The sequence below is a fragment of the Coregonus clupeaformis genome, unplaced genomic scaffold (assembly GCF_020615455.1).
Source record: "Coregonus clupeaformis isolate EN_2021a unplaced genomic scaffold, ASM2061545v1 scaf0397, whole genome shotgun sequence".
Taxonomy (NCBI): domain Eukaryota; kingdom Metazoa; phylum Chordata; class Actinopteri; order Salmoniformes; family Salmonidae; genus Coregonus; species Coregonus clupeaformis.
The window spans coordinates 187,030-204,810 of record NW_025533852.1 but is presented as its reverse complement, the minus strand read 5'-3'; the positions used below and the strand labels follow the sequence as shown (position 1 = coordinate 204,810).

Here is a 17,781-nt window from a genome sequence, read left to right as displayed (position 1 = left end):
TCAGAAACATAAACCACAGCAAATTATTCTATGATGATATTATGGCGGTCCGATATTATGGCATTCCGCCATCTACTGTGCTGGAGTGTGCGATCAATCACGGTCTGCCTAATTCTGTACTACTAAGAACATAAAATAAACTTATAAATCCCTACTAACTCTCCCAAGCCCCCAATCCATTAAACTTGATCTATATCATACTGAAACAATCCACCTTTAGGATTATTCAGCATGTCAACAACCATTTCGACAGTATCATCTGTTACCCCCCATAGCTCTTTTGCTGTCTCCACAATAACCTTCAATCTGACATGTCTGCTTTCCACAACAGAGGCATGTTGATAACTTCATAGCTTTCATTAGTAAGGTTAACTTTATTCAATATCAAAGTGTCATTTGACACAGCACATTCATGATCGCAAGATTTCTGGACATGTCTTGAAACCATGCCAGGACCAGCGAAATCACCAGCCACGACAATAGGGCCACTTAGTACAGGATCAGCCATGGAAGCTCCATCAGTCTGCACGGTAGTTCCACCAGTCTGTTTTACAGCCTCTGCATATGATACATCATGACTGATTCTACACTGCTCAAAAAAATAAAGGGAACTCTAAAATAACACATCCTAGATCTGAAATGAATGAAATAATCTTATTAAATACTTTTTTCTTTACATAGTTGAATGTGCTGACAACAAAATCACACAAAAAGTATCAATGGAAATCACATTTATCAACCCATGGAGGTCTGGATTTGGAGTCACCCTCAAAATTAAAGTGGAAAACCACACTACAGGCTGATCCAACTTTGATGTAATGTCCTTAAAACAAGTCAAAATTAGGCTCAGTAGTGTGTGTGGCCTCCACGTGCCTGTATGACCTCCCTACAACGCCTGGGCGTGCTCCTGATGAGGTGGCGGATGGTCTCCTGAGGGATCTCCTCCCAGACCTGGACTAAAGCATCCGCCAACTCCTGGACAGTCTGTGGTGCAACGTGGCGTTGGTGGATGGAGCGAGACATGATGTCCCAGATGTGCTCAATTGGATTCAGGTCTGGGGAATGGGCAGGCCAATCCATAGCATCAATGCCTTCCTCTTGCAGGAACTGCTGACACACTCCAGCCACATGAGGTCTAGCATTGTCTTGCATTAGGAGGAACCCAGGGCCAACCGCACCAGCATATGGTCTCACAAGGGGTCTGAGGATCTTATCTCGGTACCTAATGGCAGTCAGGCTACCTCTGGCGAGCACATGGAGGGCTGTGCGGCCCCCCAAAGAAATGCCACCCCACACCATGACTGACCCACCGCCAAACCGGTCGTGCTGGAGGATGTTGCAGGCAGCAGAACGTTCTCCACGGCGTCTCCAGACTCTGTCAAGTCTGTCACGTGCTCAGTGTGAACCTGCTTTCATCTGTGAAGAGCACAGGGCGCCAGTGGCGAATTTGCCAATTTTGGTGTTCTCTGGCAAATGCCAAACGTCCTGCACAGTGTTGGGCTGTAAACACAACCCCCACCTGTGGACGTCGGGCCCTCATACCACCATCATGGAGTCTGTTTCTGACCGTTTGAGCAGACACATGCACATTTGTGGCCTGCTGGAGGTCATTTTGCAGGGCTCTGGCATTGCTCCTCCTGCTCCTCCTTGCACAAAGGCGGAGGTAGCAGTCCTGCTGCTGTGTTGTTGCCCTCCTACGGCCTCCTCCACGTCTCCTGATGTACTGGCCTGTCTCCTGGTAGCGCCTCCATGCTCTGGACACTACGCTGACAGACACAGCAAATCTTCTTGCCACAGCTCACATTGATGTGCCATCATGGATGAGCTGCACTACCTGAGCCACTTGTGTGGGTTGTAGACTTCGTCTCATGCTACCACTAGAGTGAAAGCACCGCCAGCATTCAAAAGTGACCAAAACATCAGCCAGGAAGCATAGGAACTGAGAAGTGGTCTGTGGTCACCACCTGCAAAATCAGTCCTTTATTGGGGGTGTCTTGCTAATTGCCTATAATTTCCACCTGTTGTCTATTCCATTTGCACAACAGCATGTGAAATGTATTGTCAATCAGTGTTGCTTCCTAAGTGGACAGTTTGATTTCACAGAAGTGTGATTGACTTGGAGTTACATTGTGTTGTTTAAGTGTTCCCTTGATTTTTTTGAGCAGTGTATATCTCTGAGCCTCTCTAGCCTCTCTCTGCACCTGGTAAAATAACGCCCTTCCAACTTACCCTTCACTCATTAAAAACACACTACCCCAGGACACCACCACTCAACACACCCTGTAACTCTTCTGAAGTCAAATCTCATACGCCCAAGTACTTCTCTGCAGCTGCCACCACAACATCTATTTTCTATGGCTTACATTCCATTTCTGCGGTACAGTTTATGACCATTGTTATGAAGGCTAAGAAGCCAACCTTACAGAAGCATATCACTCATTGGCCTATCCCTCTGTGCTGGCACATATCTACTACTCACAGGGATCCTCTCAGGATCCCTCACCATCCTCCTCTACTTTCTTCACTGCCTCAGTATACGACACCTTCTGCACTACTCTGAATCTGGCCACCTCAACCTGCCTCTCTCGTACCGGACACTTCCGATCCCCAGCAACATGGACACCCCTACAGTTGACACCAATGTTGCCTCTAAGCTGCGCTTGTGCACAGGCGCGCAGTAGCCCCCAGGACTGTAGTGCAGGAGTATTTTAGAGTTTTCCCTGTTAACACTATGAACTTTTCCCTTTACTGTGGCAATTGTGATTAATCAACACAATATTAGCCACTTTCAATGCAACATACCGAAACAAAACGAACTATGCAAGACTTAGTATGCAAAACTAACTATAGAAGATATTTTGTTGCAGGCAGAACGCATCGGATTAGGATTCTATTGCATTGACAGGCATGACTCAGCCCGTACTCTACACAGACCGGTGCGGCATAACCAATCAGAGCTGCTGTAGGCCTATATGCAAATAGACCATTGCCATATATGGATCTGTGCCATTTACTTTTAACTGAACTGTGTTTACAGCATGAGCGGGCATGAGTAGATGCAGTTGCTGCATGTAGCCAAGTGTGCAGATCTGGTTCATAACCTTTGCTAGTTAGTGAGTTATTAGCCCAGTTATAGATAATTTGTAGTCAGCAATAGGGGATTGACTGCTTCCTAAAAGAGCACAAAACATGTACATTTCTAGACATGTTTGAAAAGCTAGTCAGGTAAAGTGCTTTTTTTTGTCTTAAAGGGGCAGTGTTGTATTTTGAGACAGGCTTGAATAAACTAAGCAGCCAATAGGCAGAGGGTAGCATAATTTGTCATATTCTCTGTAATAAAGGCATGGGAATAATAATGCATTTTATTTTTAAAAGTGGTTTCTTGCATCAAACAACATTTTCAGTAACCTCCTTGTCTGAAGCACTAGTGGATAAACAGGTTAATGTCAAGCCCTGCATGTTTGTTTTTTTCAAAAGTCTCATGGAATGTAGGCCTACATTGAACACCACACATTGGCTGCTACTGTAGGCTGAATGATATAACAGCTATGTCCATATTAAAATATTATGGGATGCATTTTCTCTATTGTTTTTGACGGTATGCCACACTGGTAGGCCTAAACTATGATCAAATAGCCACAGTAGCCTACTTGGCCACTGTTAAAACTGTAACTTAAAGTGGGTACAGCTTTAGTGTTCACAGTAAATGCGCGCTGGAAGTTGCACATAATTGTCACTATGTTGAAGACCTGAAAGTTGCTCAGTGCCGAAAAATAGAGGGAACATTGGTTGACACAACTTTATCAACTGAAACTACACAATCCTCTGGCTGATGCCCTCCTGCACACTTCCCACATCTTGGAATCTCCCTCCTACATTCTGCTGTGACATGACCATTAGCGTGCCACCTGAATTCGGCACAAGAGCTCTAACAGGATAACTGATATATCCGGGAGAGAAGTCTTATTCCTGGACACTGACAGACTGTGACATCTCTGTTTCACCACACTCCCCACCGGGTCTGTCGCACCAAACGACGGGTATTGTAACGCCAGGGTAGTGGGTTCGATCCCCGGGACCACCCATACGTAAAAATGTATGCACACATGACTGTAAGTCGCTTTGGATAAAAGCGTCTGCTAAATGGCATATTATTATTATTATTATCACAAACACCAGGAATCTTCAACTTCAATTCCTCCACCTCCACACTTAACGCTACCTATGGGCAGAATAAACACAAACAAAGATCACAAGTCCTGTTCGGGATTTAACAGTACCCAACATCTTAACCACCCAACCTGATACCACATATGGATCAGCCAAAAGGCCTGGATCCACTTTCTCCAATAATCTCACTCCCACTGGGCCAAACTAATCTTTATTATAACCATGTCCATCGATGCAAGGGCTCGGGCTCCAAGCTCCTCACCACACCTTCCACCTCACTTAAATATCCCTCGTAAAACTTCCATTTCACCTCCAGAACTCGGGTCTGGCGGACATCTCACGCTGTTTGTACTTGACCCCAGTCTTCTTCGACACCCCATCCCCCTTTTAAACGTCATCTTCATCAAATTCAAAATGCTTTCCTCATTCTCTTCCACCTCTTCTTCCACTTCTCCCTCCTCCTCTGAAATCCACCTTTCTGTGTCCCTGTCCCAATACTACTCTTTTCCTGGCTTTGCTAGCGGCCTGATGGCATCCCGACGTAACTCCATCTCATAATCGTCCTGCTCACCTCAGAAACTTGTCTTCTCCGGGCGCAGACATTTTGATAGCATGAGCAGTGGCACCACTCCCGAGGAAACATGTGTAGATCTGGTCAACTTAAATGTAAGAAGAGTGTGATGCGTTCAGCTGATGCCACCACACTCAGGTTTCCCTTCTGAACTGGCTCCGCTTTATTTAACATAAACGAATCACGACGCGGCATAGGATATCAAGTGACAACGGTTGGCTACTATTTAAATGATAATTTGACTGTCAAATCCATGTATTGGTGTGTGGCAAAATCAACGGTACAAAACCAAAGATATTGATCTGTTTTAATCAATCTTATGTTACCGTGATGACAAAACGTTTATACTAACATCGCCAACCTGAGGTAAAAAAGGACGTGTAATTCCACTACATTTTATGGGGTGAAAATGCAAGCTTGCGTAAGGTAGTAATGGTAACACAAAATGTCCACATTGGGTAAATTAAAGGAATATACAATCATTTAATATGACAAAATAATTCAACATGCCAAGTTAAAATGTAAGTATATGTTGCCCACTCACAAACTATTGTAACAATGACATATATTTCTCACTCATTTAACTATTGAGAGTTTAAAAATGATCTCAAACACAGTTTACCCAGGTGCTCTAGAGCCTCCATAGAGTGTGGAGCAGGCTGAACTGCTGCACACTAACACAATAGGAGAGATTGTGGTAGATGTGGGCCATAACAGGTGAGTTCACAGCTCTTTCACTCTAAACATTCATATCCATGACTCAACCTCAAATGAACCATCAATACCAGAGTTCTACAATACTTATTTACATAATGAACAGGGCATTTCAACAGCCTGACGCTCAATATAGTCCTGGGCATATATTGAGCTCTAACAATGGGGCGTGGAAAGGGTCTGTTGAAATGAATACTGTAGTGGTGTGAGAAAGGTAACACAAGCTTCTTCTCTGGTTCCATTCCCCAATAGTACGTGGGTCATTGTTGGATTGTGGTGGTAATGCTGTCCCTGGACTTTGGCTCCATATAAAATGACAAAAAAATATGAAGAAGAAAACATATGTAAATCCTCTAAACATATTTTGCTTGTCCCGATGGTGATGTGTAGAGGTGTAGGGACATGTTGAGTAGATAAGAAATGTACATTATTTGAACGCCATGAATTACACAAAGACATTGTATTTTCTATATAGATGCCCAAAAAACTAAGGTTGACCAACACAAATTCATGTAGAATGTTTATTTTTCATTAGCAGATCAATTAAGTTCATTGCAGTTATCCAAATACATTCATTTTCAATGACTAAAATAATGAATCTACTTTTAAAAGACAATTTAAAAAACACGTAGTCATATCATAGCCTATGTATCATTAAACAAAAGTTGTTTAGAAGTAAAAAAAAGAATCCACCAAAACGAATGGTGAAAACTGATCACCACATCATCTCTATCTGATACATTTATTTTGTATTTTATTAAGATCCCCAGCGGCTACTCTTCCTGGGGTCCAAACAGGAAACACAAAAAATGCATCAATATACAGAACCAGTCAAAAGTTTGGACACACCTTAACATTCAAGGGTTTTTCTTTATGTTTACTATTGTTTACATTGTAGAATAATTGAAATGTATTCCAGGTGACTACCTCATGAAGCTGGTTGAGAGAATGCCAAGTGTGTGCAAAGCAGTCATCAAGGCAAAGGGTGGCTATTTGAAGAATTTCAAAAAAATCTCTCTATATTTTGATTTTTTAAACTTTTTTGGTTACTACATGTTTCCATAAGTGATATTTCATAGTTTTGATGTCTTCACTATTATTCTACAATGTAATTTTTTATTTCTTTTTTTACAAATAAAGAAAAACCCTTGAATGAGCAGGTGTCCAAACTTTTGACTTGTAATGTACATCAATAGCACCACATTCACATTACAATTGAGTAATTTAGCAGATGCTCCCATCCAGAGAGACCCACAGCTACTGCATTCATCTTAAGATAGGAAAGACAACCACACATCAGTCGTATCCCAACCACGTATCACATGCATAATACAATACAAAATACAATATAAAATACATAAAAATGTCTGTCCCTTTACGGTCCCGGTTGTGCTGTAATTTGTTCTTTCATCTGGTTTTATTGCTAGCTTGAGTTACCTGGGGTGACAGAGAGTTCCATGTAGTCATGGCTCTATTTAATACTGTGCGTTTCCCAGCCTCTGTTCTGGACCTGGGGACTGTGAACAGACCTCTGGTTCCATGACTTGTGTTGTACCGATGAGTATCCAAACTAACTCATTCACACAGAAAACTATAGAGGGAAGCAGTATCACCCAGTCAACCATCAAACTCCATTGTTTCAATGTGACAAGCCTCACAGAGGATATTCAACCCTAAGGGCAAATCCAAGGTCATCTCAATATCTTTACAGTAGAAGCAAATAAAACACACAAGGTGCACACTGATCAGTAAAGTAAAGAGAGGCTAACATTCTATAACGCTCCCTTTCCTCTGCACAGTTCTCTCACAGTGAGAAACAATAGGATTACAATAGAGTGTTTTATGCTTTCTTAATTTGATCTAATTCACTGTTACCACTTTTTTTATGAGATGAGAATCACACTGAACAAAAATATAAACGCAACATCTGAAATGCTGGTCCCATGTTTCATGAGCTGAAATAAAAGATCCCGGAAATTTTCCAAAAGAACAAAAACCTTATTTCTCTCAAACTTTGCGAACAAATTAGTTTACATCCCTATTAGTGAGCATTTTATCCATTGTCAAGACAATCTATCCACCTGACAGATGTAGCTTATCAAAAACCTGATTAAACAGCATGATCATTACAAAGGTGCACCTTGTGCTGGGGACAATAAAAGGCCACTAAGGCCACTATGCAGTTGTCACGCAACACAATGCCATAGATGTCTCAAGTTGAGGGAGCATGCAATTGGCATGCTGACTGCAGGAATGTCCACCAGAGCTGTTTCCAGAGAAACAAATGTTAATTTCTCTACCATAAGCCGCCGCCGATGTCGTTTTAGAGAAAACGCCAGCCCAGGACCTCCACATCCTGCTTCTTCACCTGCGGGATCGTCAGAGGGGGGAGGGCGGGCTGTTGAGGAGTATTTCTGTCTGTAAAGAAAATCTATTTTGGGGGGAAAAACTCATTCTGATTGGCCCACCCACTGGGGAGCCAGGCCCACCCATGACTGCACCCCTGCCAAGTCATGTGAAATCCATAAATCAGGTCCTAATTAATTTATTTCAATTGACTGATTTCCTTATATGAACTGTAACTCAGCAAAAACTTTTAAATTGTTGCATGTTGCATTCATTTTTGTTCAGTATAATTGATGAGTGACTTTAATCTTAGATGGTCTGAGAGAACTGATGAGTCTTTTCTCCTTAATGTATACGTTGGTGTGTTTTTAAGTTGCTCTGTTGAGAAAGTAAAGCTTCTCTGCTGTTTGTATACAGTGCATTCAGAAAGTATTCAGACCCCTTACCCTTTTCAACATTTTGTTACGTTACAGCCTTATTCTAAAAGGGATTAAATAAATGTTTTTCCTCATCAATCTACACACAATAACCCATAATGACAAAGCGAAAGTTTTTTTGCATTTTTTGCAAATGTATTAATAATAAAAAACAGAAATACCATATTTACATAAGTATTCAGACCCTTTGCTATGAGACTCAAAATTGAGTTCAGGTGTATCCTGTTTCCATTGATCATCCTTGAGATGTTTCTACAACTTGATTGGAGTCCACCTGTGGTAAATTAAATTGATTGGACATGATTTGGAAAGGCACACATATGTGGTAGTGGAGTAGGGGCCTGAGGGCACACACTTACTGAAATCTTTTATGAATGTTTTGCAATGTTTTAAAAATTGTATAACTGCCTTAATTTTGCCGGACCCCAGGAAGAGTAGCTGCTACCTTGGCAGGAACTAATGGAGATCTATAATAAATACAAATACACGCCTGTCTATATAAGGTCCCACAGTTGACAATGCATGTCAGAGCAAAAACGAAGCCATGAGGTCAAAGGAATTGTCCGTAGAGCTCCGAGACAGGATTGTGTGGAGGCACAGCTCTGGGGAAGGGTACCAAAACATTTCTGCAGCATTGATGGTCCCCAAGAACACAGTGGCCTCCATCATTCTTAAATGGAAGAAGTTTAGATCTACCAGGGCTCTTCCTAGAGCTGGCCGCTCGGCCAAACTGAGCAATCAGGGGAGAAGGGCCTTGGTCAGGGAGGTGACCAAGAACCCAATGGTCACTCTGACAGAGCTCCAGAGTTCCTCTGTGGAGATGGGAGAACCTTCCAGAAAGACAACAATCTCTGCAGCACTCCACCAATCAGGCCTTTATGGTAGAGTGGCCAGATGGAAGCCACTCCTCAGTAAAAGGCACATGAAAGCCCGCTTGGAGTTTCCAAAAAGGCACCTAAAGGACTCTCAGACCATGAGAAACCAGATGTTCTGGCCTGACGAAAGCAAGACTGAACTCTTTGGCCTGAATCCCAAGCGTCACTTCTGGAGGAAACCAGGCACCATCCCTATGGTGAAGCATGATGGTGGCAGCATCATGCTGTGGGATGTTTTTCAGCGGCAGGGACTGAGACACTAGTCAGGATCGAGGGAAAGATCAACGGAGCAAAGTACTGAGAGATCCTTGATAATAACCTGTTCCAAAGTGCTCAGGACCTCAGACTGGGGCAAAGGTTCACCTTCCAACAGGACAACGACCCTAAGCACACAGCCAAGATAACGCAGGAGTGCCTTCGGGACAAGTCTCTGAATTTCCTTGAGCGGCCCAGCCAGAGCCCGGACTTGAACCTGATTGAACATCTCTGGAGAGATAGCTGTGCAGCGATGCTCCCCAATCCAACCTTACAGAGCTTGAGAGGATCTGCAGAGAAGAATGGGAGTGTCACGACTTCCGCCGAGGCTGCCCCACCTCCTGGTTCGGGCAGGCTTCGGCGTTCGTCGTCACCGGAGTACTAGCTACTGCCGATCCCATTCTCATCACTCCACTTGTCATGTCTTGTCAATCACACACACCTGGTGCTCATTCCCCTAATTAGTATGTGTATAAGTGTTCCCTCTGTTCCCCTTGTCTTTGTGAGTGATTGATTGTTGTGAGAGCGTGTAGCTCGGTTGAGCTACTATTCTTTGTGTTTATGGTAAGGTGGATGTTTTCCCTTGTATTAGTTTCGTTTGACGCTTGGGGCGTTTGATTTATGTAAACGGAATAAACTCTGGACTTCGGTATTTTACCTCCTGCGCCTGACTCCATTCACACCTCGTCACAGAATCACTCACCTGATCTGATATGGAGTCAGCAGGAGAAGACCGCATGCCTGGAGTTGTGGCAAGGGTCCAGGAGCATTCCTCGATGTTGGCCAGCTTGGGGGAAGCGATGGATCGGGTTCTTCAGGTGGTAGAATGCCTGGAGAGGAGAGGATCCGATCTATCGAGACCAGCTGGTCAACCGGATCCAGCCACCTACACCCCAGTCCCTGGAGGGATCTAGATATCCCGGCCACTGGCGTTTGATGGGACGGCAGCGCGATGTAAGGGATTCCTACTCCAACTATTTCTCCAGCATCAGGCTGGCGTCAGGAGCGGGAGAAGGTATCCGTCCTCGTTTCCTGCCTTTGTGAGAGAGCCCTGGAGTGGGCCAACACGATGTGGAACGAGGGAGGACTACGGGGAGTTTGCTTTCCTCTTTCGGGCTGTTTTTGATCACCCGCCTGAGGGTCGAGAGGCGGGCGAACGACTGGTTCATCTGAGGCAGGGGACGAGGACCGCTCAGGACTACGCGCTGGAGTTCCGGACGCTGGCAGCGGGGTCCGGGTGGAACGAGCGGGCCCTGATCGACCATTTCCGGTGCCACCTAAGGGAGGACGTCCGATGGGAGCTAGACTGCCGGGATGCCATGCGATCGTTCTCCCAACTGGTGGACATGGCCATCCGGCTGGACAATCTGCTAGCAGCCAGAGAAAGTTCTGGTAGGGGTCTTCCCGTTCCCATTCCGGACGACTCTGACCCGAGCAGATGGAGCTGGGGGGAGCCGCCGGTCGAGAGAGCGCAGGAGGACAGCGACAGTGCCACTCTGGTGGCACGAAGGGACAATCCACCTCACGTTGCAGTCAACGTTCTTTTGGGTCTGGAGGCGGTAGGCAGGGTACTCACGCATCACCCCAGGTAACGAACACCCAAACGTGTTCAGAACCCTTTGCGGCGCACTGTACTTTATCTATCTCCTTTCCCGATCACTTGATAGGTTCCCAGTGTAAGGCGCTAGTCGATTCAGGCGCAGCTGGGAATTTTATGGACAGGGCATTTGCACGCCGTCAAGGCATTTCATTGGTTCCCCTAACCATTCCACTCCCCATCAGAGCACTTGATAGTCGACCATTAGGGTCCGGGTTGGTTAAGGAGGTTACGGTACCAGTCACCATGATTACGCAGGAGACGCATGTTGAACAGATCACCTTTATGATTATTGAGTCTCCTGCTTACCCTGTTGTCTTGGGTATCCAGTGGTTAGCCCTTCACAACCCCAATTTCTCATGGCCGCAGAGGGTTCTTACGGGGTGGTCGCGTGAGTGTCCGGGTAGGTGTCTTGGTGTTCCCGTTGGTGCGACCACAGTGGAAAGTCCAGACGGTACCCCCACCGTGCGCATTCCCCCCGAATACCATGATCTGGTGCTCACGTTTTCCAAGACGCAAGCGACTAAATTTACCACCTCATCGGGAGGGGGATTGCGCGATAAACCTTCGGGTAGACGCTGTACCTCCCAGGAGTCATGTGTATCCCCTGTCGTAGGCTGAAACGGAGGCTATGGAAACATACGTCACCGAGTCCTTGCGCCAGGGGTATATACGTCCCTCCACTTCACCTGCCTCCTCAAGTTTCTTTTTTGTGATTGAGTCAATGCATGGGGCCCGCTTTTTCACCAAATTACACCTCAGGTGTGCCTACAACCTGGTGCGTGGAAAACAGCATTCAGGACAACCTCGGGGCATTATGAATACCTGGTGATGCCCTACGGTTTGATGAATGCTCCATCCGTTTTCCAGTCCTTTGTGAACGAGGTGTTTCGGGACATGCTTGGTCGCGGTGTGATGGTCTACATCGATGACATCCTGGTGTATTCCGCTACGCGCGCCGAGCATGTGTCCCTGGTTCGCAAAGTGCTGGCCCGACTTTTTCTCACTGATCTTCCCCCCTACCAAGGTAACACCACTATCCTGGTCGTTGTGGACCACTTTTCAAAGTCCTGCCGCCTCCTTCCTCTGCCCAGTCTCCCCACGGCCCTACAAACTGCGGAGGCTTTGTTTACTCACGTCTTCCGGCACTACAGGGTACCAGAGGATATAGAGTCCGACCGAGGTCCCCAGTTCACGTCTAGAGTCTGGAAGGCGTTCATGGAACGTCTGGGGGCTCGGTCAGCCTGACCTCTGGATTTCACCCAGAGAGTAATGGGCAGGTGGAAAGGGTGAATCAAGATGTGGGTAGGTTTCTGCGGAGTTACCTTGGGAGGATTCTTCCTGCCACGGGAAGAATATGCTCAGAACTCTCTCCGCCACTCCTCCACTAACCCAACACCCTTTGAATGTGTTTTGGGTTACCAACCGGTCCTGGCACCGTGGCACCAGAGCCAGACCGAGGCTCCTGCGGTGGATGACTGGTTTCGGCGCACGGAGGAGACTTGGGATGCTGCCCACGGTCTCCTCCAGCGCGCCGTGCGTCGTCAGAAGGCCAACACTGACCGCCACCGCAGGGAGGCCCCGGTGTTCGTACCGGGGGATCGGGTCTGGCTCTTGACCCGGAATCTGCCCCTCCGCCTGCCCTGCCGGAAGCTGAACCCGTGGTTTGTAGGGCCGTTTAAAGTCCTGAGGAGACATACAGGTTGTTACTCCCCCCTGATTACCGTATTAACCCCTCGTTTCATGTGTCTCTCCTCAGGCCGGTGGTAGCTGGTCCACTCCAGGAGTCTGAGGTGCGGGAGGTTCCTCCACCTCCTCTGGACACTGAGGGGGGCCCTGGCGTACTCGGTCCGTTCCATCCTGGATTCGAGGCGTCGGGTGGGGGGCCTTCAGTATCTCGTGGAGTGGGAGGGGTACGGTCCGGAGGAACGGTGCTGGGTCCCCAAGGCGGGACATCCTCGATCCCTCCCTGTTGGGGGAAATCGAGGACGTATCGGCGTTTGTCATCACCGGAGTACTAGCTACTGCCGATCCCATTCTCATCACTACATTTGTCATGTCTTGTCAATCACACACACCTGGAGCTCATTCCCTTAATTTGTATGTGTATAAGTGTTCCCTCTGTTCCCTTTGGCTTTGTGAGTGATTGTTTGTTGTGAGAGCGTGTAGCTCGGTTGAGCTACTATTCTTTGTGTTTATGCCAAGGTGGATGTTTTTCCTTGTATTAGTTTCGTTTGACGCTTGGGGCGTTTGATTTAAGTAAACAGAATAAACTCTGGAGATCGGTATTTTACCTCCTGCGCCTGACTCCTTCATCCTTCATTCACACCTCGTCACAGGGAGAAACTCCCCAAATGCAGGTGTGCCAAGCTTGTAGCGTCATACCCAACGAGACTCGAGGCTGTAATCGCTGCCAAAGGTGCTTCAACAAAGTACTGAGTAAAGGGTCGGAATACTTATGTAAATGTCGTATCAGTTAATTTTTTATATACATTAGCAAAAATGTCTAAAAACCAGTTTTTGCTTTGTCAATATCAGGTATTGTGTGTAGGTTGATGAGGGGAAAAAACGATTTAATCAATTTTAGAATAAGGCTGTAACGTAACAAATTGTGGAAAAGGTCAAGGGGTCTGAATACTTTCCAAAAGCACTGTACATATATGTACAATTGGTGTGTTTTTAATTGATCCAATTTTGAGAAACTCTTTCCACAGTCAGAGCAGGAGTAAGGCTTCTATCCTGTGTGTGTTCTCTGATGAACTTTTAGCTCAGCTGACATTTTAAAACATTTTCCACAGTCAGAGCAGGAGTAAGGCTTCATTCCTTTATGTAAACGTTGATGTGTTTTTAAGCTGCTATGTTGAGAGAAACTCTTTTCACAGTCAGAGCAGGAGTAAGGCTTCTCTCCTGTGTGTGTTCTCTGGTGAACTTTTAGCTCAGTTGATGTTTTAAAACATTTTCCACAGTCAGAGCAGGAGTAAGGCTTTTCTCCATTATGTATACGTTGGTGTGTTTTTAAGCTGCTCTGTTGAGAGAAAATCTTTCCACAGTCAGAGCAGGAGTAAGGCTTCTCTCCTGTGTGTGTTCTCTGATGAACTTTTAGCTCAGTTGATGTTGTGAAGCATTTTCCACAGTCAGAGCAATAGTAAGGCTTCTCTCCTGTATGTATACGTTCATGTGTTTTTAAGTGGCCCAGTCGAGAGAAACTCGCCCCACAATCAGAGCAGAAGAAAGGCTTCTCTCCCGTGTGTGTTCTCTGATGAGATTTTAGCTCAGTTGATGTTGTGAAGCATTTTCCACAGTCAGAGCATGCGTAAGGCTTCTCTCCTGTATGTATACGTTCATGCGTGTTTAAGGTATCCAATCGGGAGAAACTCTTCCCACAGTAAGAGCAGGAGTAAGGCTTCTCTCCTGTGTGTGTTCTCTGATGAACTTTTACCTCAGTTGATGTTGTGAAGCATTTTCCACAGTCAGAGCAGGAGTAAGGCTTCTCGCCCGTATGTATACGTTGGTGTGTTTTTAAGTTGCTTAGTCGAGAGAAACTCGCCCCACAGTCAGAGCAGGAGAAAGGCTTCTCTCCTGTGTGTGTTCTCTGATGAACTGTCAGAGCCCTTGATGTTGTGAAGCTCTTCCCACAGTCAGTGCAGGAATTCTCTCCTGTGTGTATTTTTAGGTGTATTTTTAGCTTTGATAGAATTGGGAAAATCTCCTCACAATGTGGGCAGTGGTGAGACCTCTTAGCTCTGTGATCTTCCTGCTGTTGCTCTCTGGATGTAGAGAATGTCTCAACACGGACTCCTGTGTGAACAACATCAGAAGTACCAGTCAGTTGGTGTGATATACAGTACCAGTCAAAAGTTTGGACATACAGTGGGGAGAACAAGTATTTGATACAATGCCGATTTTGCAGGTTTTCCTACTTCCAAAGCATGTAGAGGTCTGTCATTTTTATCATAGGTACACTTCAACTGTGAGAGACTGAATCTAAAACAAAAATCCAGAAAATCACATTGTATGATTTTTAAGTAATTAATTTGCATTTTATTGCATGACATAAGTATTTGATCACCTACCAACCAGTAAGAATTCCGGCTCTCACAGACCTGTTACTTATTCTTTAAGAAGCCCTCCTGTTCTCCACTCATTACCTGTATAAAAGACACCTGTCCACACACTCAATCAAACAGACTCCAACCTCTCTACAATGGCCAAGACAAGAGAGCTGTGTAAGGACATCAGGGATAAAATTGTAGACCTGCACAAGGCTGGGATGGGCTACAGGACAATAGGCAAGCAGCTTGGTGAGAAGGCAACAACTGTTGGCGCAATTATTAGAAAATGGAAGAAGTTCAAGATGATGGTCAATCACCCTCGGTCTGGGGCTCCATGCAAGATCTCACCTCGTGGGGCATCAATGATCATGAGGAAGGTGAGGGATCAGCCCAGAACTACACGGCAGGACCTGGTCAATGACCTGAAGAGAGCTGGGACCACAGTCTCAAAGAAAACCATTAGTAACACACTACGCCGTCATGGATTAAAATCCTGCAGCGCACGCAAGGTCCCCCTGCTCAAGCCAGCGCATGTCCAGGCCCGTCTGAAGTTTGCCAATGACCATCTGGATGATCCAGAGTAGGAATGGGAGAAGGTCATGTGGTCTGATGAGACAAAAATAGAGCTTTTTGGTCTAAACTCCACTCGCTGTGTTTGGAGGAAGAAGAAGGATGAGTACAACCCCAAGAACACCATCCCAACCGTGAAGCATGGAGGTGGAAACATCATTCTTTGGGGATGCTTTTCTGCAAAGGGGACAGGACGACTGCACCGTATTGAGGGGAGGATGGATGGGGCCATGTATTGCGAGATCTTGGCCAACAACCTCCTTCCCTCAGTAAGAGCATTGAAGATGGGTCGTGGCTGGGTCTTCCAGCATGACAACGACCCGAAACACACAGCCAGGGCAACTAAGGAGTGGCTCTGTAAGAAGCATCTCAAGGTCCTGGAGTGGCCTAGCCAGTCTCCAGACCTGAACCCAATAGAAAATCTTTGGAGGGGAGCTGAAAGTCCGTATTGCCCAGCGACAGCCCCGAAACCTGAAGGATCTGGAGAAGGTCTGTATGGAGGAGTGGGCCAAAATCCCTGCTGCAGTGTGTGCAAACCTGGTCAAGACCTACAGGAAACGTATGATCTCTGTAATTGCAAACAAAGGTTTCTGTACCAAATATTAAGTTCTGCTTTTCTGATGTATCAAATACTTGTCATGCAATAAAATGCAAATTAATTACTTAAAAATCATACAATGTGATTTTCTGGATTTTTTTTAGATTCCGTCTCTCACAGTTGAAGTGTACCTATGATAAAAATTACAGACCTCTACATGCTTTGTAAGTAGGAAAACCTGCAAAATCGGCAGTGTATCAAATACTTGTTCTCCCCACTGTACCTACTCATTCAAGGGTTTTCCTTTATTTTTTACGATTTTCTACATTGTAGAATAATAGTAAAGACATAAAAACTATGAAATAACACATATGGAACCGTGTAGTAACCAAAGAAGTGTTAAACAAATCAACATTTATTTATATTTGAGATTCTTCAAATAGTCACCCTTTGCCTTGATGACAGCTTTGCACACTCTTGGCATTCTCTCAACCAGCTTCACCTGGAATTATTTTCCAACAGTCTTGAAGGAGTTCCCACATATGCTGTGCTGAGCACTTATTGGCTGCTTTTCCTTCACTCTGTCGTTCGACTCATCCCAATCCATCTCAATTGGGTTGAGGTCGGGGGATTGTGGAGGCCAGGTCATTTGATGCAGCACTCCATCACTCTCCTTCTTGGTAAAATAGCCCTTACACAGCCTGGAGGTGTGTTGGGTCATTGTCCTGTTGAAAAACAAATGATAGTCCCACTAAGCTCAAACCAGATGGGATGGCGTATTGCTGCAGAATGCTGTGGTAGCCATGCTGGTTAAGTGTGCCTTGAATTCGAAATAAATCACAGACAGTGTCACCAGCAAAGCACCCCCTCACCATAACACCTTCTCCTCCATGCTTTACGGTGGGAACAACACATGCGGAGATCATCCGTTCACCCACACCACGTCTCACAAAGACACAGCGGTTGGAACCAAAAAACTCCAGACCAAAGGACAATGTTTCTTTGCCCTTTGCTCATGTTTCTTTGCCCAAGCAGGTCTCTTCTTCTTATTGGTGTCTTTTAGTAGTGGTTTCTTTGCAGCAATTCGACCATGAAGGCCTGTTTCACACAGTCCCCTCTGAACAGTTGATGTTAAGATGTGTCTGTGACTTGAACTCTGTGAAGCATTTATTTGGGCTGCTATTTCTGAGGCTGGTAACTAATGAACTTATCCTCTGCAGCAGAGGTAACTTGGGTCTTCCATTCCTGTGGCGGTCCTCATGAGAGCCCGTTTCATCATAGTGCTTGATGGTTTTTGCGACTGCACTTGAAAAAACTTTCAAAGTTCTTGAAATTGTCCATATTATAGGTCTCCTGTAGCTCAGTTGGTAGAGCATGGCGCTTGCAACGCCAGGGTTGTGGGTTCAATTCCCACAGGGGGCCAGTATGAAAAATTTAAAACTCACTAAAACTCCCGAGTGGCGCAGTGGTCTAAGGCACTGCATCGCAGTGCTAGCTGTGCCACTAGAGATCCTGGTTCGAATCCAGGCTCTGTCGTAGCCGGCCGCGACCGGGAGACCCATGGGGCGGCGCACAATTGGCCCAGGGTAGGGGAGGGAATGGCCGGCAGGGATGTAGCTCAGTTGGTAGAGCATGGCGTTTGCAACGCCAGGGTTG

The 17,781-nt window shown here is 45.7% G+C and overlaps 1 protein-coding gene across 1 annotated transcript; it reads right to left on the bottom strand.

Annotated features, from left to right (window-relative positions):
• Positions 1-13,584: 13,584 nt before the first annotated feature.
• On the bottom strand, positions 13,585-14,605 carry LOC121559731 (gastrula zinc finger protein XlCGF17.1-like; the record flags this gene model as incomplete). The annotated part of the gene is made up of 1 exon (XM_041872833.2): positions 13,585-14,605. A coding segment is annotated over one exon (906 nt), but the record flags the coding sequence as incomplete, so codon positions are not given.
• Positions 14,606-17,781: the final 3,176 nt, after the last annotated feature.